This window comes from Styela clava, chromosome 6, assembly GCF_964204865.1.
Source record: "Styela clava chromosome 6, kaStyClav1.hap1.2, whole genome shotgun sequence".
In the NCBI taxonomy this organism is placed as follows: domain Eukaryota; kingdom Metazoa; phylum Chordata; class Ascidiacea; order Stolidobranchia; family Styelidae; genus Styela; species Styela clava.
The window spans coordinates 11,788,014-11,814,605 of NC_135255.1; the positions used below are offsets into that span (position 1 = coordinate 11,788,014).

The 26,592-nt window shown below is 36.2% G+C and overlaps 1 protein-coding gene across 5 annotated transcripts in view; it reads right to left on the reverse strand.

Annotated features, from left to right (window-relative positions):
* LOC120331031 (protein turtle homolog B-like) overlaps nucleotides 1-26,592 on the reverse strand; it is a 76,201-nt gene that overhangs the window by 12,536 nt on the left and 37,073 nt on the right. For 4 of the 5 annotated variants that reach the window (XR_005567907.2, XM_039398049.2, XM_039398048.2 and 1 more), the window contains 7 exons: nucleotides 3,921-4,063; nucleotides 3,681-3,810; nucleotides 3,301-3,406; nucleotides 2,456-2,637; nucleotides 1,745-1,887; nucleotides 971-1,228; nucleotides 227-377 (listed from right to left, as the gene is read on the reverse strand). Coding sequence is in view for 4 of the 5 variants with exons in the window: in XM_039398049.2 (XP_039253983.2) it covers nucleotides 227-377; nucleotides 971-1,228; nucleotides 1,745-1,887; nucleotides 2,456-2,637; nucleotides 3,301-3,406; nucleotides 3,681-3,810; nucleotides 3,921-4,063 (1,113 nt within the window). In the remaining variant the exon portion in view is untranslated. Of the gene's footprint in view, nucleotides 1-226; nucleotides 378-970; nucleotides 1,229-1,744; nucleotides 1,888-2,455; nucleotides 2,638-3,300; nucleotides 3,407-3,680; nucleotides 3,811-3,920; nucleotides 4,064-25,837; nucleotides 26,105-26,592 lie in introns of those variants that run through there. The other variant, XM_039398051.2, reaches the window with a different exon arrangement.

The window sequence follows — 26,592 nt, forward strand, 5'->3', positions numbered from 1 at the left end:
CAAGTATATAATACAATTCAAATAAAATTTCCCTGATTATAATTTTTTTTATATATTCATCGCTTATTTATGCCTTGCGATCTTACTAAGGTCATATACAAGCATCCATTGATATCCAACAATATGTAGAAAGCTGCTATTATATTTGGGGGGTTTCGACCCAAACATCCCCTTGGAGAGAAAGTGTAAAAAACGGCTCACGAAAAAAATGAAAAAAAATACTTACATTTGACACGAATTTCTACGTTTTGTTTGACTTCCGCAACAGAGTTAGTGAGGACACATTGCCATGTACCGTGTATAGCCTTCGTTACTGGTTTGATGGTTAAAGTTCCGAAATCGACTTTGTAATGTACGCTGTCACCTTCTCGTAAGACCTGAAAGCAGAGTTAATTATACAATGTAGTAATTATACAATACTGACAGTTTGTCGATTCATTTCAAAGCAAAATAATAACTCGTGTTCACTCTCCCTAATGTTCGTCATAAATTCTAACGTCCTTATGTGGGATTCAGAAGTCTTGCTGCACACCAACACCAATGTTAATTAAAACAGCCTTCTCTGAAAAAGACTGACCTCAATCAACGAAAAGTTCTGTTGGTAAGCAGCAAGACACTTGAATCACGTAGAATAGTCATCTTTATTCATACTGCGGTATCCTCACTGTATAAGCTCACGCGTACGGATCCACAAGCGCAAAGATGGTTTCTCGTAATTCCAACTGATAGAACCATAACTTAGCAGATATAATTCACGAAATTATTAAATTATGTGAATCAAATCATACAATGTAACGTTTTCGTGAATTACAACTAGACTTTTTCGTGAATTGCGGCATGGTACCAAAGTACCTTTAATGCTGTGAACCCGAGATGTGTAACCACCAACTAACGCTTTACCCACCGAGCCCATATGTGTCGTCTCTGTATTTCCCAACCTAAAATTGTATAAAAATCTAGATTGTTTTACCTTTCGCCATGACACAGCTGGGGGCGGATCGCCTCCTCCTTTGCACGGTATTGTTATAGTTTTTCCGATTTCAGCTTCATAGGTTGACCGTGGTGTATAAGTGAAGTAAGGTGGGTCCCGTATCCTTAGTACAGTTCCAGTGCTTTCACCCAGCGTACCCCGAATGTTGTAAGGAGTGCAAGTGTAACGACCTGCGTCACGTAGACTGGCTGAATCGATGGTTAGAGTACCGTCACCGTCCATAGATATTCGGGGATCCTGCAATGGTTTTGCTTAATATAATAGTTGTTTTTGAGATTCGTAACCAGTTTTGAGTCATTGATTCGACTCTAGTCTAGTCACACCCGAGGCATCACTTATCAAAGATTTGAATTGGACTCGATTCATCTAAACGGAATGACTCCTAACAAACGGATAGTGAGACTTAATCTGGCTCAAATCAACTGGACCTATTGCTTCCAAATTTTTAGTAGCTGCAATTGGAAGTGACACCTAATAGGCTATTACTTTTATTGTCTGCAAATTTTCTCAGATCGTCGTCTGGATCTGGACCCTTTAAATTTAGTCAATTTGCGCCGATTCAATCATTCTCGAGTCGTTTTTCACAAACCTTAAGCTTTAAATCTAAATCAGAGAAGTCAAAAGTTTCGACTACAGACAACTCCGACCCCAGACCTCAGGCCAGAGCAGCTTCAATTCTACACTTATACCGCATATCGCACATATAAATCAGCAAATAAATTTCACAAGTCCAAAAATCAAATAAAGTTCAACCTGCTGAGGAGAAATCCTGTACGAATCTTTTTTCCAAATGACTTTATTAACTGGAGGTTCAGCTTCAGAAGGGCAGTGCAGAATTGCTTTTAATCCTAGTCCAGCATACACGATAGCAGGCATGTTTGTCACCCTAGCTTGAACTGTTAAAAAAATGAGAGTGCATCACTTAAGATTTTGTATTGAAAGAGCAAAAAGTTATTAGGTGGTCGTGGCTGCCTCGTTGTTAAGGCACAAGACTTAACTATAATGGCATCGCTGGGTAAAATTTCAGCTTTACATTCCATGGCCACCACCTTACCCAGGGTGTAAAAAATTAGCGAAGCAATGCCGAACCAAAAAGTTTTCGGTTATTATAGTATAGTATCTCTTAACAGTTGAAACTTGCGCAGAGCTTTGCTCAGAGCTAAAGACGTGTATATACGTCGTGTAAGTATATAAGCCATATCAGTATACATCGGTTTATCAAATACAAGCAGTAAACGGTTAGATAACTTATCATTGAAATAGCAAATACCATTTAAATATTATTTGGCTATAACGATAAATGTTCAATAACGGGATATCTCATAAAGTTTTTCATAACAACTCAGAAAATAAAACATCTTATACTACCAGATTACATTGTGATGCTGTATAATAATTGAAAACCAAATATAAACGATATTTATGTAAACAATATCAAAAATATTACAATATAAAGATAGTTACATTGTACAAAAAGCGACGCCGTTGCAGTAGGCGTGACTCCAAAATCATTGTCAACTGTACAAGTAACATTTCCTTTATCTTTTGTACTTATGTTATAAATAATCAGAGATCCATCTGGAAGTATGCTGGAACGACCACGCAGAGTTTCAGACCTTTGTACCGGTACTCCATTGAATGTCCAACTAAAAATATAATTAAATATTAGAGAGAGATAGGTTTTTGATGTAGATTTTATCATAGTTTATGATGATGGGATGAAAAGTAATGATTTTCACGATAAACAATGATTTATTGATTTATTCCTCATTTTTTCCAATCGTTTAAAGTCGGTATGATCAGATGCTATTTTGATCTGTGTTTTATAGATGTACAATAGTTACAAGATTACTCAAAAAATCAAATACTGTATAATAGATGTTGCACAGTGCCTCATTTATTTCCACAGCAATGACCAATAAGCAATAAACTAACAAAGATGTAACAATTAAAAGTTTGTGTAGCGGCTTGGATCTTTTTCCACGCAGACAGATTTCAATCATTATGTAAAAAATTACTCGTTTTTTGGTTTTGTGTCCTGTTTGTCAGTTTCAGTTTGAATTTTCGAGATTTAGCTATAAATTAATCAACTCGATTTTTATGAAAACCAAGTTCATGCATCTGAAAACATACCCAATATGGACTGTTAACCGGATGAAGGGCCGTCTTATAGGTTCTCACTCGGGATAAATATGTAAATCCTATCATATTCTAACATGTACACCAGTTTGTTTGTAATCGTATTTTATATAAGATCCTCTGGGGAAAGTTCCATACTTAAGATGCACAATAGAGAACATTCACATTACCTGTACTTCATAACGGTTGGGTATCCAGTCGCACTGCAGTCGAACATTGCATCCTTGCCTTCTTCTGTCGTCAAATCTGACGGTGTTTTTTCAAATTCAGGCGGCGCTGTAAAAATGAGATAGCTACCTAAAGTTTTTATTTTCTATTCAAAGTCTGTAGTCATTGAGCAGTTTTCGATATTCTGACCTAAGTTGTTCAGTATAGATAACACAAAGGCCCATATAGGATCCCAAGTGAGGGGAAAATCGAACGAACCGCAGCCTATCGTTCGGTTACGAGTCCATGTCTAGCATGGAAAATAGTCAACACGCGTCCTTACATCGCATGTTTAAAATGAGCGCAAATGCGATCTTACATCAATTGAATAAATCTATATTACCTTCAACTTTCACGGTGGTAGCAAACTGTATCTGTCCCTCGACGCTTTGGGCACGACAAGTAAATCTTCCCCTGTGTGACGTAGTCAATGACGTCACTGCAAGGTCACCTCCACTTAGACGAATCCCATCCTGGAATTATAAGATTTAGTAGGCTTGTGACAAGTATGTAGAATGCATAAAACTTAGTTAAAGGCGTAGTTTATCATAGTCCAAGCTTGAGTGAATGAAACCAAACATACTTGGCCATCTGTAACAAGTCGTCCATCTTTTCTCCAGGATATAAACGGTTTTGGCCGACCGGTTGCACGACATTTTAACAGAAGCGAATCGCCTTGCCGAGAAATCTTTGTTGGGGGTGGAGTCTCAATAAACGAAGGTGGATCTGAAATATAAAAAAATGGTTTAATATAGAAAATATGATACTAAAATTTTTGATGTCCTTAGATTTAGAATATATTTCATTAAAAATGTACATCTCTGTTACGAAAATTGAATTAAACATGCGATTGTTAGATGCTCGCGATTACAGTAAACGGAACACCTAGTTTTGTTCATATTCGACCAATTACAGTAGCACTTCACACTGCGCAAAAAGACGAAGTAGAAAATGTATTTTTACCCGCAAAAAAATCCAAACATTTTTTGTTGTTGTTAGAACGCCTAGATGTTTTTTTTTTTCAATGTTTACAATGTTAATGATTGTGTGCAATAGGCGGCCCGTGGGCCACAGACTGGCCCGTCAAGTCATTTAGTGTGGCCCTTGTGAACACTTAGATTTTTCCCATTTACCGTAAAATCCTAATCCGACAGTTTATGCTACAACGTCTGCCAAAGCGCATGTTTACAAACTATGTAAAACTTGGAATTTCAAGTGTCTCACTAAAATGTGAAATAAATAAAATTTTGCATTGTGAGAATATTTGAACTCGTTGTGTACATGAAAAAACTAAAATTTTTGTGTGGCCCAGCCAGGTGTTCAAAATGCGCAAAGACGCAAATGAAATGAATAGGTGAAGCACAATTGAAAAAAAAGCGTATTGGAAGCCTAATAAATTGTGGATGGCATTCATTGGAAATACCTTTTAGTATAATTGCAACTAATTTCCATCAATTCTAAACGAATGTCAGTTGTGCGGAATATTCTCTTAGATGTGGCGTTCAGTTACTTTCAACCGCATTATTGCGGTATACTGTTTGTTATTTTTGAATTTGGAATTCATATATGAACTTTGTCGCATTGTATTACCGTAACAAACCCATTATATTATAATAGCATGCATATAATGAATTAATCCACAAAATAGCATTCGAAGAAAGATGCAATTATTTTACGTTCATGGTGACATTTGATAATGGTAAAGATAGTGCTGAATAAAAGTCGAGTCACGAGTCAAAAGACATACGAGTCGAGTCTGGGTCTCACTGAAGGTTAGTTGATGACAACTCAAAGCCATTGTGTATAGATGTCTTGAATCGCCTTGTCGCCTGAGTCACATCAGACTTTATTGGGTGAAGAAAAAACGACGCTCTTTCCACCACCAAGAAACATTATAGAATGTGATGGTACAAATTCATACATTTCATATAATTTGTTTCCGTCAGCAGGCCTTCAGCCGCAATTCTGGCTAGTTACTTAGTAGCCACTGCAATTTCAGTGGTCTATAATAACTTTGCTATGGGGATATTAAACCTCGCCTAGAATGAATTCATATGACCTAGCTGAAATCAAATTTTAATAAAAACGATATCGGGTATATATATTGGATTCGCCGAACATAAACGTAACTTGATCCCGCATTTATGGATACTAAATCCCATAAACCGCGTGCGACACCTTTCAAGCATTTTATTACAAGATTACAAAGTTCTCAAAGGGGGAATTATGAACCAAGCCAAGTTAATATGAACCGTATGCCATGATATGCTATAATATAAATTCAAATTCGTCTTAAATGTAATTTTGTTCCACAACAAGACTGTACAATGTTCCTATATGCAAATTTGCTTATATTTTTCCAGTAACAAAATGTATACAGTTATTTTAATCAAGTATAGTAAAGCGAAGGGAAATAAGTTTTCTACCAAACAAAGTAAACACTGATATAATGTAATCTAACTAACAGTTAGGTGTAGCAATGGTTACATATTCCCAATTAAAATTTGAATGGCATTTTATGTGAAGGACTATTGGGCTGCCATATATAGACAGCGGCTTTGATTTTTAATGCAGCTACAAGTGACCCAATCAAGTACAATGTTGTATATAAATACTGCATAACAAAATAAAAGTATCTGAATACTCAAAATTTGTTGCTTGGTAATTTTTACTTAAATTTAAGTTGCTGATTATATTATAATATACAGCAAAGCAAAACTTGCGTTAAGGAGGAAAAAGTGATAACGAATTTCCGAAAAAGTACTTTAAGACTAAAATCTCCTGTTCATTGATTTTCTATGTTTGTGAATTGTAGTGATCGATGTGAATATGCCAATAAACAAATTTAATCATGTATCTATGTATTATCTTTGGCCAAAGACGGACCATAAAAACAATATGTGGTTTGTGGGGATTTACTCTGTCAAAAAATTCAAATCAAAACTGATTTTTACCAAAAACTATAATTTGATAAACAACACTTTTCTCACCCATTTTGTCACACATTTATGTGAAAAATTTCGTTCCTCAAAAGTATGCGTTAATTATTAATGGCAATATAAATTGGTGACATACCAAAAAGATGACGAAATAAAAATAGCAGAACGCAAAAAGGGTACTTTTGTTATTTAAATATTTCAATTTTATTTTTAGAGCTGGTCAAACATGTAAAATGGATCTTCCAAAAGGTATTTTGAGTCAGTTTTTGTATACTCCACCAGTCATGATGGTAAAATAAATTTAGATTTTTAATGTGATCTATTTTAGGGTTTAGCTTGTTTTGAGTGTATGTTGTCTTTGATTCAGGAAGTAAATCGAAATCCTGTACCAATTACAAGTTTAGATCGACAGAAGTGTCCGATATTACATGAATTTAAAAGCTAGAGTGTCTAGTGACGTCACTTGTTTTTTATATTCAAATTTTACTTCAAACCCTAATCCTCTTTTCACAAACAATGTTAGATGAAGTTGCTTGCCTTGTTTTCACTTTATTTTTGGCAAAAAATTTTCTTTTCTCATCTTCTTTTGACGATTTAAGTGAGTATTGAATGAATATCATGAATGACAAAATATTTACGAACCGGAATAAAAGTAGGAGTCGCAAATTTTTTTAATCCGGATTCCGGAGTCAGAGTAGATTGTAGTTATTCTCCGTATCCACAACCCAGGCCAAATGTCTCAATGAACATAATTAATGAGAATTAGAATGATCTTTCTCAGAAATGAACCTTTATGTTCATATAAGTACGATTTTATTAACCTTTAGCTTAGCCTTAGATGATGAAGCTGCGAGATATAGATTATAAGAGCGAGTACTTCCATCCTGATACTTTTTTCGCCTTATGCATACAAAGCTCATGGTATCCCTAAAACTCTGCGGCCGGACGCCTGGGGGGTACTGTTGGGAAGTACAGCGACAGGTGATCCCGTTACGACAATGTAAATCAAAATGTGCTCCATAAATCGGAACGTGATATTCGTTCAGCGGCATTTGTTCGTTATAGTTCGAGTTTTAAGAAGACTGTCCGATTTAATTTTATTATCTATATACGAGCAGTAGACAAGGGGTTAATAAAAATATATAACCGCATGTGCCACGTGCAACCTAGCGAAGGGTAAACATGTATAATATTCAATTTAACTAGATTAAATTACCGTGTTATTTCGTGGGCGCGTGGATGGCACTATTCCCATGATACCCGCCCTCTCCCTTCTGAATGGCCGCGATGACGCGACAGGCATTGATGTGTTGCACATTATACACACCATTAGAAAAAAACGTGAATTCAGGTGGCTTTGAAGGTAATTCAACTGAAAACTACTTTGAATGGTATTTCGAACAAAGAAAATGTATGATATTTAAATGTTATATATATAATCGTCGAGAATTACATTAAAATTTCGGTTCAAGTTCTCGTACTTTACTACAGTATGGCTATAGGTTATGTTACTGAAAGACAAGAGGAAGCGAAAAGTTTGAGTTGATACGTGGAATGGTGGCACTATCTTTTGATTTTCCGCCAATTACGATTGTACGTCAACAGCTTAAAACCGAGGTATGTCGACCACACATTTGCTAACCACACTCCAGGAAAATTTTGCCGGAAATCGCCTGGCATTCCATATTACTGGAATGCAGCTGTGAAATTTTAATGTCATTTTAGGGTAAATAGGTAAATCAATTATGAATTTCACAGGATATCACTAGTAATTAATGATCACAAGTTTTTTTTTTGGTGACTTTGACTGTTTTAGTGAAAGAAATTTAACGTGAGTCAAGCAATTTCACGCCAAAAATGGCAAAATATTTAAAATAGTATACTATACTGGTATTACGTCGCCGCTAATTTTCTAGTTCTATCTTATTATTTTTGGTTAGGGTTATACAGAAAATTGGGGGTGATCTCCCCCCCCCCAAAAAAAACCAACATCCGAACACATCCGCACGGAACCTACGATAACTTAGAAACATAGAAAATAGTTCAGAAATTAAGTGGCGGGGCCATGATAGAATATTAATGATAAAAAATTCAATAACTGGACTTCAATGTAATGCAGAGTCATGTAAAAAAAAAAATGAAATAAACACATTATCCAGGTCATTTGAAGCATTTTCTAATCTAGACGGAACATAACTTTCGTCATAACGGCCTAGATTACTGAAAATATTGGGTACAAACATACTACACAAACAGAAATTCGAGTGGTAAATAACTTTTCCTCATAATTAAGAAATTTATGAGATGTGTTTTTTTTATGTCACTTTGGTAGTAAAATGATTTTCAAGGATTTCCCCGTGTGACAATTGGCCAAGTGTCAAATCACTGATAAATCTCTTCAATCCTAACAAAATTGCTTTGTAATTGAATCGTGAGATTCATCTTACTTATACGTTAATGACATGCTGTGTTGCACTTCAAAACTACCAATAAGTTTTAATTATTATAGGCCTCACCGCCCAAATACGGCGCCCGAATTCTTCCCGCAAAGCACAACTTCGCTAAAATTCACACGTACGATTTGATTTAACTTTCGGCGCGGTTTTACTTTACCATGACGCTGGTATTTATTGAAAACGAACGCTTCACAATTTTGAAAAACTCAGATAACGAGAAACACGCAGATTGGGTCATATTTGGACACAAAATAATTCATGGTTCATTTTGCTAAATTGTTGTGGGGGATTGTGGTTGCTGTTGTTGTAACAATTTTATTTTTATTTTTTCGAAACAATCGTAGTAATCAATGTTAGATTTTTAATGCTTACAAGCCATTTTTGTTTTTGTTTGTTCTTAAATTCGTGGGGCTCAATATTTCACCCAAAAAGATGCTAATTTGCGAATATAGCGCCACCACGTGGCATTATCAGAAAGTCCGAATCTTTTAAAAACAATTGCGGTATTCGGCTGCGGTCTTACCGGTGCGGCCGCGGAACTTTATTTGCAAATAATATTTAAAGAATTTTAACGATCGGAAACGATTTTCATTGTAAGTCGCATAAGTTTCTAGTGCTGCGGTTAGTCTATAGACCGGTGGTTCCCAACCTGTTATGGCTCGTGGCTCCCTTTCAGAGACTTTTAGCACTTATGGCGCCTGTTTATAATTCCACTGGTATGTATAGTGATATTTTGATTGGCAGATCCCAAATTCCATGTTCAAACAATTCATGCTCAACAAAGTGAGAACACCCTGTGAAATACCTCCATCAAGCAATGAAAGTAACGGGAAGTTTTTTTGTGAAGTGAAAAGTAAAATTAGTTTTTCTTAGCATTGTGAATTCCCTCCAACTGCTCTGTGTCTCCATTGGGGGGCTGCGGGCCTCAGTTTGGGAATCGCTGCTCTACACCTAAGTGTCTCTATGTTTGAACATTGTTCTTTAAAACTTTCGACGGAAATTCTAACAATCCTAAAGTCAAATACTCGTGCTGTTTCCCGCTGCGCATGGTATCATTTTCAAACGAGACGTGAAAATTGTAATGTTTGGAATGTTTTGGTAACCTAGACGAAATGAAACGAAGTTTTTGTAACCGGTACACGACCCATTGAATGTGTGGAATGACTCACTCTGGACTTTGTCAGAGTGTCGCTTATAGAATTATATTCATCATATATGGCACTTGCAGTATATTCGTAATATCGTTCTTGAAAAGTATGTGAGATAAAACAAGGTGGCAAGCACAAAATACGCGCCTTGTTAGACACGAACTGAATTTATAGATAGATCATTTTAGCATTATGTTGTTGTTGTTGATAGTCTTTTTTCAGTTAATATTGTTGTTGTCGTGAAAAAATCCTTTTCTCTCTATTTACTGGACCAATTGCTTTGAAATTTTCAGTGATTAAATGTTGTAGTTGTCGCTAAAAAGCAATCACTGTTATTTATTTCAACAATTGTGGGCTCGAAGGAATTGGTTTTCCTTTATGTGATGACGACATCAAAATAAAAATTGAGCACCTTGTGACGGTTCCGCGTTCGCGCTCGTTGCGATCTGGTGGTCATTCAAAGTCGCGAGGACTATGCTTCCGTACCGGTACTGTGTAAGATTAGATACCAATATTACTCCGTTTTGGTTCTTCGTGCCCTTATATTTGAGCAATGCCGCCTTGTTTTACATAGGTGTAACGCTGTGTATGACTTCCGTATGCCAGAATCAGAAAATTGCGAATGAACCAACTACTTGCTAATGTTGCATACAACCAATAATGCAACCAAAGCCTTGCAAAGGAAAACTTAACAAGATGAAAAATATACGTTTTAGATCTCTATAGTCATGAAATAATACAAAATTTCATTGCTGGACTTTAACTTTCATTATCGACGATTAAAGTGATAAAAAGAAAAAGAGAATAAATTTTAAAACGAGAAAAAGCATTTTAAAATAGTGCTAAATTACCAAGTTTTCTTATATTCAAAATGTTTTACATATAAAAAATTTGTGACGATTATGCAAATAGATTCGTTTGATATGAAACTGAACCTCGAAAGACAAATAACTTTTTTCAGTTAACTTGTCAAAGCAATGTACTGGCAAGTCAAATGACGTGAAGCAGTGTCTATCCCACAACAATGGTTAACGCGTTTAAAATATCGATTTACACCTCAACTACCCGATTTGCTTTAACGACTGACTTTAAATGTACGAGCTCTTCTCATGTATCAGTTGAACCACACGACTTCACACGACTTACTTCACGATACCATTCTTTCACGAACAAGTACTTTTCTTTTTCTGTGCAAGGATGCACGTCTTTTGCACATAATATATAGGATAATAGTACTTAGTAAGAAGCTGGCAGGAAAATAGAACGAAGTCTCTAGGTAATAAGGATTATGCGTTTTACGTTGATGGGTTAATGGATATAAAAGCCGCACGCGATCACTTCCCAATCACACTTCCGGGTCACAAAGAAATTGAACAATTTAACCTTTGACATCGTTTTAAATTCGTTTTCCCCTAAAATAGACAAAAGTAAACTGAGAATACCAACTAGAAAATTTCCCAAAGTGGACTCATTATATTGAGTGTCAAATTTAATCTATTCACATTTCCAATGTATGGTCCTTAGATAATACAATCGTTTTCGTACACATTATCTGTGGCCAACACCATTTGTAGTAAACGCCTCAGACATCTGGGAATCGGTCTCATGTGTCAAGATTTGATGGTGTTGGATTGCATACATCATCATTATATGTGTTTACTGCCATTGGTAAGGCGTTTCAGAGCTTTTCTAATAGCACACTAATAGCGAGTTCATTACTGACCGCACTAATGCCATCTAATAGTGCATATATGTGAATATAGAGCCCTCCTATCTAAGTAGAGCATAGTGGGTTATTTCACTGTTGAAATTATGTGTTCCTTAAGACGAATATCTTCTGAAATTAGTCTCCCAGTTTTAATATGCTCGAATATTTTTTCCTTTGTGCAAATTTTGCAATATTTTCTTGATAGTACTAGTATCACTCTATCACTCTCTGATCCTTGGAAGTAAAGTCAACAGCTCTCAATCAATATAACACCCAAGGATCGCTGCCATCAAGATGATCAGTGGCCATAAACATCCGCAGCCGAATATATCGCCGATACTGGAATTGCACCATTCATTTTATCTGTTTACTAAATCACCAAAATACCGCTAGGTGAAATATATACCCAAATACACTTAGTGTTGAAACCGGTAAAGAGTAAAAGTATAGTTTACCGCGGAAATACATTACCTTTGCTCATATTGGGATATATTGACGTGTGTGATGCATATAATTTGGCAGACGCGTTAGAATCAAAGTTTCAGTATATTTGGATATATAGATTCATTCACACAGTGTCAGTAACATCAAAACATCTAGTTGCGCAACAAATCCAGTGTAATTCATAGAAGAGTAACGCTTAAAATACGCGACAAAACTGTCATCCACGATAGATCAGCAGTAGCCAATCAATTTGGATTGACCTTTCAACTCTACTGACAGACAGCGATTGAAATCATCAATGGATAATTGCACGACGAGAGTGCAACCTTTGATACAAACTCAACGACGTGAACAAACCGGGTTTATAATATATTTGCAACATAAATCACGCATGTTGCCCGTGTAAATCAACTCCTCAACTCAGTGGCTCTGACTGGTATCCATGTCCCTAGAGATAGTCTCAAATTAAAGCGATGCAACGCTAATTCAAAAATAAAAACAACTTATTAAAATGGCTGAACTAAAAAAGACGCATGGAGGGTTATGAACTCTTGTGAAGTTAGGTGTTTGATTTAAAATGGCCGTGGTGGTGTAAACCTTAAGAAGTACTGAATGCTACTATTATCATAAAACATGTCGAAAGCCATTTCTGAAGAAAGATCTTTATGCCGGTATTTTATCATCATGGCGATTATGACTTATGAGTGAATACGATCTAATGGTATGTTGTTAGTTGTTACCTAAGCGATTTATATAAACTCATTGATGGATTATGCAAAAATATATCGCAAATGGTATCAACCTCCACAATTTTTTTTGATCTGTATGAATTGCCCAATTTTTATAATAAATTTTATTGGCAGCTCACCACAACATGACACAACTATATTATGTTCTACATTACTATCGAAGGATAGGAAGAATAGTTAGAGGTACTGGGTGTTGGTCTCATAGGTATACAGAACACAGGATATTCCTGGCTAATATAATGCAATCTATTGACAAAACAAACGAAAACGACAACGTTACAATTTCCAAATGTGAATCATGCGCTTGATAAACCCCAGCAGCAGTTGAATTGTGTTTCTGTAACATTAATGACCAAGCAAAAGCGATGGATGCATCTTGCTTCAATATATGGTAAACGCTTGGCAAACTATGATCAGACCTTAATACAATAATGTACTTTGGATGTCCAGTCAAAATAGTGCTGTGCATATATTATGGCCCACAGATGAAACGCCCTCATCGATGCGTTATATTTAAGAACCATACTTGATCAAACTTAGTGTCACAAAAAAGAAATTCTGGACAATTTCATTTCCAGAAAAATCACGTCCTCGATGAGATTCCACTTCGCTGGTGAAAGACAAAAACAAGACGTATTTTATTTCATTAAAAATTAGGAACATAAACCCTCATACCAGTAGAAATTCTCTCGCTATCACAATTTCCCAGTTTTAAAAAGCACGAGCCAGTAAAATAGGCTTAGATTAAAAAAAAGGCTCGGCCAATTATAATGCCTTATATAAGTTTTCTTCTTCACATTCAGCATTCAAATAACCATGTGATCTAAATTTGTATTTTTTTGAACTTCGAACAGCCTATCACAATATTGTTCAGTGTCACGTGATTTTGATTTAAATTTCAAAATGATTTACTGCACTGAGTAAACCTCAGATCAACCGCATTTTCAAATCAATTTGTTTACCGACAAACTCCCTTATTTTGAACATGTTTTTTGTTACGTCACAAATTTAAATTCAAATCGACCAATCAAAGACAGAAAAATTTTTTCCCGCACTGAGTAAACCTCAGATCAACCGCATTTTAAAATTAATTTGTTTACGGACAAATTCGCTTATTCTGAATTTTTTGTTACGTCACAATTTCAAATTTAAATCGACCAATCATAGACAGAGAAAATCGTAAGTAGAAAATTTGGAAAAGCATTTCAGTTGTTTACTGATATTGAAAAACAATTGTTATCAAAAACAGAGTTTTTAAGTCTAAAAGTACTCGATTATTGAATTCCATCCCAAATTTGGGATTGTTTTTCAAGGATCAGAGAACACGTATTGATAACAACAAGTTTACTTGTTTGGAAGAGTTGATTTCATCAATTATAACTTTGATCTGTTCCACAAGGGTAGGATTAAAATTATCAGGGTAAAACAAACATTATCGGATTTTATGTTCGTGAACTTAGGTCAAAATGGTTGAATATACCCCACAACAGGGTACATCACCAATACTTGCTTGATCAAGCACATGCCTCTGAAACTGGTTAACTAATCCAATACACGACTGTTGTATACGCGTCTGGCCATTGTTTACATGTGACGAGAAGTCCCGAGAAAGTAATCAACTGCCAGACTCGTACGCGATCCGCCCGGACACTTGTCGAATGTTTATCTGACGTGCGGTACTGCTTTGTTTTGATCAAACTGTTATAGTTAAGTCTTTTGTTATGCTGTATTAAATCTTGTGTGTATCATTCACTGACCCTTTTCTGAACTCGCATTGGCTATACAATTAAGAACAGAACATGGCGTTGTCGGCAGGATCTTATTAGCCGTGCCATTGAATTGACCAGTGAACATTAACGGATATTGGACTATATTTTGAATATATCTGTAACTGACTGTTATGTCAACTAAAGCTGAATTATCGAAGATGTTGGATGAAGCTAAACAGGAGTTGCAAGAAAAATCGCAGGAAATTGGACGATTGAAAGAGGAATCAACCAAACCAGTCCATGAAATCGCGGACGGCGGTTGGTTGAAGCAGTTTCTGGAAATGCAGCAAAAGCAAATGGAGGCGAGGCTTTGGTTTCCACACTTGGTTCTCAAGCGAACAGTTCGAGAACTGAAACTCCCACGCTGAAAGGACGCATATCAGCCAAATCTCCACCAGAGCTGACTGCTGATATTTCTTTGTCAGGCCTTGACTCTTGGAAGATTATGTGGTCCGATTACATGCAAATTTCGGGATACAATCAGGAACCACAAAAGAAACAAGTCGCTGTTTTTCGCGGCTGTCTGTCGCTAGAAATGCTGTCCGTCGTAAAACACGTTTTAAATATCAGCGAAGAGACCGAAAAATCCGTTGACGATATTTTAGAAGATATCAAGAAGCATATTCGCATTCAGAGAAATGTTGCACTAGACAGGGTGTTGTTTGAAGAGCGCAAACAAGGTGACGAAGAAAGCTTCGATTCGTTTTTAATCGCATTGAAAAAGCTAGGGAAAGACGCTGATCTCTGCGAAAACTGCTACGATGAGCGGCTTACTACACGAATCATTGCTGGCGCAAGAAACGCAACAGCCAGAGAAGAGCTGTTGGCGAAAAGCCCTTTTCCTAATCTGCAGACAGCGGTTGATCTGTGCAGATCAAAGGAAATGGCAATAATTAACAACTCTGATTTGTCGAAAAAGCAGAATCCTATTGCCAATTCGATACAGATCAAGAAACCGTTTCAAAGACGATTCAAACCTAAGAACGATCGCAACAACATGCCTTGTCAATATTGTGGGCGAAGGCATAGCCAAGGAAAGTTGAATTGTCCTGCGTATGGAAAAATTTGCGGCGAGTGTGGAAAGAAGAATCATTTTTCACAGAAATGTAGAACGAAAGTGAATACCGGCAAAACAATAGGAGTTGTCAAAGTAAGAGCAATTCAAGAAAATAGACGCGCTCCAAAAATATCGATAAATGTTTTCAGTCCAACTGGAAATCATTTTTGGGGTACATCGCTCGCTCTACCCGATTCCGGAGCTGAAATATGTCTTGGGAGCAGAAAGTTTTTGGAACAAATTAACTGTGATGTCAGCAATTTGAAAAGCCACAAACAAGACATATTTGCTGCAAATGGGACGAAAATAGATTCACTTGGCTACATGGATGTCAGAATCGAATATCAAGGAAATAAATCCAGAGAACGGATTTATATTTCCGACAATATTGATGGCGCAGTACTGGCGTGGTATACGTGCACAAGGCTAAAAATTTTGCCCGAAACGTATCCCGCACCGATCTGCAACGGTATTCGTCTCTCCAGAAAGAAGCAAATTCAGTTGCCACCGCAAACTGAGGAAAATGTTGAAGCAATTCGCTCAATACTTTTGACAAAGTATGAAGATGTTTTCGATGCAAAGGAGAAGCTCGATGTCATGGATGGGAGACCGTTAAAGATTGAATTAACGGAAGGATCTCAACCATTTTCCTTAAAAGCTCCAAGACAAATACCTTACGCTCAAAGGGATGATGTGAAAGCCGAGCTTGATGGAATGCTGAAACGCAATATCATTCGGAAGGTTGAAGAACCAACCGACTGGATTCATCCATTTGTGATAGTACAGAAGGCAAACGGAAAGCCTAGAATCTGTGTAGATCTCACAAAGTTGAATAAATATGTTAAGCGTCCTTTGCACCCATTTCCTTCACCCAGCGAAGCCGTGTCGAATATACCGACAGGATCGAAGTATTTCACTACGATCGATGCAATGAAGGGATATTGGCAAGTACCACTGGACGAAAGTAGCAGCTTGTTGACAACATTTATCTCTCCGTGGGGGAGGTATTGTTTCAACCGTGCCCCGATGGGATTGAGCGCATCAGGAGACGTTTATTGTCACCGTGGAGACAAAGCATTTGAAGGATTGCAGTCCATACAAAAAGTTGTTGACGATACGCTAATTCACGCTCACACAGTTCCACAACAAGTTGAAAGAACAATTGAAGTTCTAGACCGATGCAGAAGTAATAAAATTACGCTGAATCCGGAGAAATTTATTTTCTGCAAGAAATCTGTGAATTTTGTGGGCTACGAAGTCAGTGAAGCTGGAATAAAGGCTGATTCCGGAAAATTACGTGCAATTGCAGAATTCCCGAAACCAGGCAATATCACAGAGCTGAGATCATTTATGGGTCTTGTGAATCAGTTAGGAAATTTTTCGAGCAAAATCAGTGCAGCTGCGAATCCTCTCAGAGCTTTACTCCGCAAGAAAAAAGCGTTTGTCTGGGAAAGTATTCATGATGACGCTTTCGACGAGACGAGGAAAGTTCTGACTTCGCCTCCGATACTCGCATTGTTCGACTCAAATCTGCCAACATCATTGCAAACCGATGCATTAAGAACCAGAGGTTTAGGATTTGTGTTGTTGCAAAAGAATAATGATGAATGGAAAATGGTACAGTGCGGATCAAGATTTATAACCGAAACTGAAAAACGGTTATGCAATGTGCGAGCTTGAAATGTTAGCAATCGTATGGGCTGTCAAGAAATGCAGATTGTATTTGCAAGGACTGTCAGACTTTTCAGTCATGACAGATCATCGTCCGCTCATTCCTATTCTAAACAGCTATACGCTGGACATGGTCGAAAATCCGCGTCTTCAGAGATTGAAGGAGAAACTGTGCACTTATAATTTCAACGCGATTTGGAGGAAAGGAAAAGAACATGCTATTCCCGACGCTCTTTCGAGATCGCCTGTTAATGATCCCGTTGCTGGTGATGAACATGCGGAAATTGAGCGAGAATTCAGGAATGCTATCAAAGTTTGCGCAGCACTCATATCTGATCCTGATGTAAAATGTGGAAATGTCGAGTTGGAAGACTCAATTCTATCTGATCTACGCGATGCAGGTAGAGAAGACGAATCGTACCGCGATCTCAGAGAAACAGTTCTGAATGGATTTCCTTCGAATAGAAAACTCGTGAAAAATTCTTTGCGTCCATACTGGCAAGTCAGAGATGAGCTGTCAGTAGAAAACGATTTGATACTTTTGGGTTCTAGAATTGTGATTCCAAAATCCAAGAGACGTGAAGTGTTGCAGAAATTACATGCGTCTCACCAGGGCGTTGAAAGAACAAAAAGACGTGCAAGACAATCGGTTTACTGGCCTGCTATATCCAGTGATATTGAAAACACTGTATATAGTTGTCATATATGTCAAGAGAAAAAAGCCAGTTTGTCGAAAGAACCGTTGATCGTAAGTGCAAACCCGTCGAGACCATTTGAGGACGTTTCTTGTGATCTATTTTCACATGCTGGAAAAGAATTTCTGGTATATGTGGATAGATATTCAGGATGGCCCTGTATTCATTCGTGGACAGAACATCCAACTTCTCGCCAAGTCATCAGAGTTCTACGAAAGTGGTTTGTCGATCTATCAGTGCCCGTCCGTTTAAGATGTGATGGGGGCCCTCAGTTCAAATCACGAATGTTTCTGGATTTTCTGAAACGCTGGGGAGTGAAAGTAGGATTTTCTACGCCATTTTACTCACAGAGCAACGGGCATGCCGAAGCCGGTGTGAAAGCCATGAAAACACTCGTCAAAAAGTCATGCCAGAATGGAAATATTGATGAAGAATCATTTCTACAAGGCTTACTCGAATGGAGAAATACTCCGAAGCAAACGGGATTTTCGCCAGCCGAAATCTTATTTGGTCATCAAATCAGATCAATCATTCCCGTCCACTACCGAGGATATGCTGACAAAACCAAAGATATTCTCGATGGGCTTGATAATGCTCAGAAAATTATCAAGTCGAAAAGCAAAATGAGATATGACAGAAATACTCGTATCTTGAAGCCACTGCAAGTTGGACAACATGTACGAGTCCAAGATGTAACAACGAAACGTTGGGACCAATCTGGTGTCATTGTTGGTAGAGGCCGACACCGAGATTACCACGTCAAACTCCCGAGTGGCCGAACATATTGGCGAAATAGAAGATTCTTGTTTCCTGTAAAAGATGTTGCGGTTCTGGGAGAGAAGGAAGAGAAGGAGAAAGTTGGTACTATTAGACCAGAAAAGAAAATTGAAATCAAGAAACAACCTGTTCCAGTCAGACGAAGTTCGCGAACTGCAAGAGGAGTACCACCTCTACGTTTCGGACAATATAATTGACCATAGAGTTTAAACCTGATAAAAAGTTTTATAAAATTTGAAACTTAAAGGGGGAGATGTTGTATACGCGTCTGGCCATTGTTTACATGTGACGAGAAGTCCCGAGAAAGTAATCAACTGCCAGACTCGTACGCGATCCGCCCGGACACTTGTCGAATGTTTATCTGACGTGCGGTACTGCTTTGTTTTGATCAAACTGTTATAGTTAAGTCTTTTGTTATGCTGTATTAAATCTTGTGTGTATCATTCACTGAGTCTTTTCTGAACTCGCATTGGCTATACAATTAAGAACAGAACAACGACATGGACTGGTAACCAAACAAGAGGACGTAGTTCGCTACATGATTAAGCCGTCTTATCTTAAAAAAACTAGTTTTTAGCAAATAAAAAATTGCAAGATTTTGGGCAAAAAATAACGAAGGTAATAGCCTTTTATAGGGAAATCTATGGTCAATTGATTTAGGAGATGTTTCAAATCCCCAATTACAACAACAAGAATAACAAAAATTCAGGGAAACGATTCCAAGGTCCACTTTGTGTCCAAAAATAACCGTTTATAAGACTATATGCATCACACTCAACGTTGCAAAAGTATCTAAAAATTGGATTGGAAGGAGGAGAGCCTCTATCCAATTTCCCCCGTTGTGGTCAGACGCTCGCATGAAAAATCTGAAGTTTGATACATAATTTGGCAAGATACAATGCTACGATTTCCCTAAGGTAACTTCTGTAACATGGTGGTGGTTTTTATCCCGGTCTGAAAATGCTAGTCGATTGGGATTCTGCTGCCACTTTATACTTGTTTGTGTCAGATTAATTTTGTACGCCATGCGACTGCCATGCGCCATGCGTCAACCGCTATGCATTGCAATATCCACAGACATCAATATCACTAGAAGTACTTATTTAAAATACTCTCATATACAGATGACAGAATATCAATTCAAACACTTGGGTATTGTGATATTTCAATGCCTATAGTCACGTAGTTTTCAACTATTTTCGTTAAATTCTAGTTTTCGCTAAAAACTATATAATTTATTCGATCTTTATTAAATCCTTATCTCGAGTTGTCGCGCGTTGCTTTTGTGCATTTTAGGAAGTTTATAATCTTTGCACATATTAGCGTTAAAATAATAACAAAGAACTAAAAATTATTAGTAATACTACAGCAAATACAAAGCTAAATTTCTTCCCAATAACGACAAATTTCTTTCCTGGTGAAATTACATTCCGGTTGGAAAAACTGGCTCTAGTCAATATTCCAGAGCTTATTTCGGACAAAGAAATCAAAGTAAATAGGGTACATAACTCGTTGAAAATGTAAGTGGCAAAGCTTGGTATATTTGATTTTGGGTCCCTACCCAATGCTTGCTACGCTATTCAAGTTCAGAATTATTTTATAACTTATCCTTTTTCGATCCCCAAATGTGATTTTTATACTTTCTCGTGGAACAGCACCCCAATGATTGGTTCTAAAGTGAATATATCATATGATTGTATTTGTTATCATAAAATTTGTCGAAAATCTGAAACAATTTGAAGCGAAACATCTGAAGATCGGTCACGGTACACAAGTGAAACACACCTATTATATTATATATTAAGAAAATACGATATGCTTATACTATACCGGTGTATTTGATTGTATTTAAACAATTTATTTGAATATTATAGTCTCTCGGATTAGAATGTAAGAATACTGGTGGAAAACCGCTTGACGTAAAGGATAAAGATGTAAGTAGGCCAAGTTTTCCTATTACTGTAAGAATTACGACTGAGATGAGATCATCCGCAGATTGACAAAAGGTAATTGGATTTTAGATGGAAATAATGCGGTAAAGAGTTTGTTTAACAATTTTCGATTTGAATTTAAAAATAAAAATTTTATGTGACCTCCTATCGGCTCCAAACTAAGGAAAAAATGAAACGGATGCAATTTACATTCACGACAATCCGGCACGATCATTTTATTAAACTTGTCTTCCGTTTCCATATTAGAATAATTTATGAACTCGCCATGCTTGGTGTCCTATAAACCGTAGATAATATCATGAAAAGAGAAAAAGTGGTTGATAATAGGAACGCCGTAAGAAACTATAAATTTTTTATTGCTGTTATTTTGTTTTCTATTAGCTAGATGCGTTCGCAAAGTCGTTTATGACAGCTGACGATCGTGGTAGGTGCAATTTCAAGTCCTAATGCATTCAGGTAATATTGACGGTTTGAAGGTGGTTGGAATCCATATTGAAATTTGCATATAAGTTCGTTAGAGACTGTCGTACCACAACTATTAACTAATGAAAATTGTATTGCTTTGATCATAGCAATACATCATTAACCGAATAGGAGATTTCAAAAGTTTTTCCAAAAGACGAAAAGGTGTCTATTTTGTGTTGTTTATAAATAATGTATATCGCTTATATTCTTTCCGGGACATACTACTCATTAATGCTATTCAGTTACATTTTGGGCTCTATACAATATTAAAAATATCCTAAATATTACTTTTTGAGCGTATTTAAGGCAGAAAACAGATAGGCACCAATTCTATATACATAGCTTTCAGCCTTTGGCGTTCAGTTTGACGATGAATTTGAGCCACAAACTAAATTACATAAATTTTCTAAATTATTCCATCGGGTATTACTATAGTTACAACATGTCAAAAATGATCTATGGTGCACAAAGGAGAATTTTAAAGATAAGTCAGGTCGATGTTATCAGTTTTAAGTGCAGGTCAAAATTATGACTGCATCTACTTCTATCGTTACTTGAATACTTAGCTAAACATGTACAGCGGTGAAATATAAACGGTATAGTTAGCCATATAGCGTTTTATATCATATCAGTAGAATTGTTTGGAAATATTTCCTTTGATTCACACTCAGGCCCACCCGCCATTTCATTCCATCCAGTCCATTCACGCAGTAATGGTTTCCAATATCCCCACTGCGACTTACATAACCTAATATGCCATCGCGAATTGAATTCATTTATTTATTTATTCAAACACGGATTATCGAATTGATGTGCGACTAACCTACTGACATAACGAGAGATAAGTGTGCACTGGTGCAAATGATAATTAGATTAAGTATGTTAAGTGATGTACAAGGATTCATCGGAAACCAAGATACAACAGCACATTCAAAATTTAATAACACTGATTACTTTACATTGTAAAACAAGCTCTATTTATTGTTGAGGTCATGCCTTCTGTTTGACACAAACCGTGGTGTCTGCAAGAAATGCACCAGAGACAGCAGAGTTTTGATCTAATGCATATATATTCAGTAACTGTTGTGTGTTTGTGATATTAGATAAATCATTCCATTTCGCTGCAGTAAAACCAAATCAGGTTTAGTCACATTTTAGGGACTTATGAAAAATCGCATTTTTATAATAGTTTGATTCTAACAGCCAAGCCTAAAAAAATGGACACGAGACGCTATCTAAAACCTGTTCAGCCTTACCAGAAGATCGAAAAAGTCAATTTTAAAACATTTGACATAAGCTACTTTGGTTTCACTGCGTCCCATTGACCAGGAAAAGCTGAAAACGCCCAGTTTAATTAAAAACTATACCACTGTGTACATTATACAATATTCCATATTTAGAACGAAGTAAAAATAGCATAACGGAGAAATATTTAATTACTAGTCCTCTGTTTCTGTTCTGGTGTTATGTTTTTCTTTTAATTTGTTTTTATACATTTGAAGAAAAAAGACAAATATTTCTAATTTGTTCTGTTTACGTCATTTGACATGACAAATGTATTTGTAGATGCAAATTGATTCAACAAACACAGTGGAAGTATCGACAACTTGACACTGCAACCCTTGTGTTCAAAAAACTTTAAATTATTTATTGCATTTGGGAATTGTCCAAGAGGAAGCGGCTTATTGTATCTCCAAGAAATTACACATGTAGAAAGTATACACAAAAATAATATTTCCTAGTATGTCTAAAAGGAAATGTTTGGACACAATATGGCGACGAGCGAGTGATTTTAGTCAGGTAGAATAACATAATAATTATTTACGTACAATAGTAAACTAGTGTAAGGAACTCAAAGAAAAATAATTTGACTATTGATTCTTTCAAAACGGATTAAATGCTAAACAGCTATATATAAATGCAACATGATCCGAATAAAACAACACGCGGAATTTAAAAAAATTTACTGCCAAAAAGAATAAAACTTGGGTAATTCGGACTATTCAACACAAAACATAAGTTTCATTAGTAATTTTGGTGAATTGACTGCTAAAATACGGTACGCAATTAAGAAACAGTCTATTATCAAGAAAAAAGCGTTATTTCGTGGGAAATTCTGGAATTTAGCCTAATTTTAATAACAAAAACATTGAGTTAGCGTCCGAAAATACACCACAAAAATATGTCCGAAATTAACGTCCGAATAAATCCTGGGCTCAAATGCAGTTGAAAGCTTCTGAATAAACATTCCTGGATCAGCTGCATCTAATTAAGTTAATACCTAACAGCTGACAGTCGCACAAAAATTGAAAATGATTTATTCCGACAGTATGATATATCAAAATTAGCGTCTTAGGCTGTAACAATGGATGATACTGATGCATATTTTATTGCGAAAGATTGACGAATTCCAGAGAAACACAAACATCGTTGTTATGTTGTCTAATAAATTTTGTGCAAAAAATGCAAAATTTATGTCAATTTTCGGGATTAGGCGATCGATTTTTGATGGAATTTGCATATTTGGATACAAATCCATCATGATGAATGACAAACTTTTCGCAGCGAATATGTAAGGTTATACTGAGTTCATCATGTAATGAATTAAATTGAAAAAATCGACGAAAAATAGAAGACGAAAATTATGAGTATAAAAAAAATGACGCACGCACGTATTGGAAATTTTCAGAATTATCCTAATTACTGTTTCGATTATTTCATCCATGGGCGAGTTATGACTTATTTGGTTATCAGTATTGTGCTTAAAATCATTCATTAAACTCAAAATATATTTTAGGGAAGTACAAACGGGCGGAAAATATAAATTACTTGATTTGGTGCATAGATAGGCGGGTATGTGCTTTATCTTGCAGAAAAATCTCAAACATCAAAAGACAATAAATAAAATTTGATCAAGCATGGGATGAAAATAAATTTAACTATTTACGCTCGGTTTATCGAAGATCTTTGCTGTATTGAAAAGTAATAAAAACAAAATTTTACCCTCTACGTTTCTCTCCTTTTTTGAGAAATAAAATATCTCATTATCAAGGGGCCGTGAAAAGCAAATGTAGTAATGACGTTCAGGCGCCGGCAGCATTTTTCAAAAATGTTGTTATTCAAATGCTGCAAAAAAGTCCCCGACTCGTAAATACATGTCAAAATAACCAATTAGCGTTTCTTTTAAGTCATGAATTCAAATTGTCTAGGCGACATTGTTTTCCAAGCCACATGACTGTTGTTTGAAATAACGCAACGAAGGATTTTAAATACTTGTTGCATGAGCGTAATGAGAACCCAAACCCGTTCCTGTCAAGTTTCGAAGTAGTGAATACTTAGTTGGCAATATCTTGATAAAAACTGATACATGAAATCAACATTAATTGAATGACATAATGGCGGTACTTAATAGCAGACTAGCCTGGTGTAAAGTAATAATAAAAAAACATTGTGAGTGCGGTTGTCGCTATGTAAATTGCAGTGCATTACATGTATAAGCCACAAAACACGAATCATATAAAATTATCCGGTTAAGACATTCTTTAAAGTGCACTTTCTTCGTTTTAATTTGCTAAGTGGGAGTTAATTGCCCGTTCTTTGTGTGACTGCGACTGCCAGACTGTTCGTATTAGGCCGGGATTATAGGTCGCTGGCGAAAATTGATGCAACAAAACTCTTTAATGTGAAAATTGATGCGAATGTGTAAAACCACCAATGTAATGATGATACATAAATTTATCTTGAATTTTAGAGTAAAATACTATGTAAATGTACAAAGTGAGATTATGGTATGGAGCTAACAGGATTAAGTAAAAAGTCGAACAGATATGTGTTAAATAAATGGAAAATTTATTTTCGGATTTTTTTACGAAATAATACTCATGCTCTCTATTATTAGATATGACAAAAACAATTTGAGAAAACGCATACATTTTTCATTGATATGGTAATATTGGTGATATCAGAATTTGTCCAAATCTTTAGTAAATTTTACAAGGGTCTGTAATACTAAAGAAATTTTAGTGGAGAAATAACAGCAACTACAACAGCAATCTTTCTAATGAGACAATTTCAACAAAAATTCAAATATACCTTTACAATAAACCCATGGTTGTCTTTCGGCCACGCATCTACGTTTTTGTTTTGTTTATTCAATGCTTTGCTTATTTACAACGTAATAACAATAGCAGATAACCTCAAGCGTCCATAAGGTAAACATTCCCACGAGTGACACAAGAAAATTGACCGTGAAATTGACGCAAATTATCGTACTTTTTCAAGGTACGTAGCGCAATGATTTACGCAACATGCACAATTCACGTTGTCGTGTTAATGGGAACAAATGACCTATCAAAGGGCTTCTAATAAACATTTTAGGCTATTTCATTGTACACGGCTAAACTATTAAATAATGTATACATAGAAAGGTATCGGTGCAGCTAATATTCATTTTAGTTTTTTTTTCCTAAAATATAAACAGTGAAAACAGTGTAATTGAACATCTTTTCGCTCAACCATTTATATTTCTGAACAAGCTATAGGTCAACTTCTACAGGAAATATAGCAAAAAAGTTATCCTCATATCTATATGCACACTAAGCACTCTCATGTGGGCAAAACCCCTAAAATTGTAAACACACCTTTATTTAACAAGATAAACAAAAACTTACCTCCGGCTAGAGCACATGACACAAGGCTCAGAACGAGCAGAAGTCGTGCTTTTTCGTGATACATCCAATATTTTGTCCAAGCCATTCAGAAACCTTTCGAGTAAAATATTCCACAGACAAAATGACCAAGTTCATGTCACCCATAGATTGAGTTGCTTATCTGACGTCCCTGTGCCAAACTCTATTCAATATTCATATCGGCCTAAGGCAGGTAAAAAGCCCATCTACGACTGGACGCCTATTTACACAAAGACCCTTTGGTAGATAGAAGAGTAATGTACAAGATTACTAGATTGAAGCTAAGGATAAAATATATTTCAATCAGCATTATGGAGTGAATTATTAATTCCACTTTATTGAAAAATATAATACTGATAAAAAAGCTCACAAACTGGTATTAAAAAAAAGGTCTGCTAAAAACTTCGTTTTACGTCTTTGCGGTTTCTGTAAATGCATTTTTAAAACAACACAAAGCCACATTATAGATCACGACCTTACTTAACAGTCTCTCTAAAAATACAATCTAGTTATATTAAAATACAAAACTATTTACTGTTATTGTAAGCGCGACTTCTAGTATACTACACAACACACTACAAACAGCTTTTGTAACTTATTAGTCGGGTTAAAACAGCCGCCTCTATCTGAGGTGTAATATCCTGCAAGTGCGTTAGCTCAGACAACTCGACGCGCGAATTTTTGCGATCGTCGCTGTGAGAGTCGTTCCATTATAGCGTTCTAGCTGCACGAGGCTT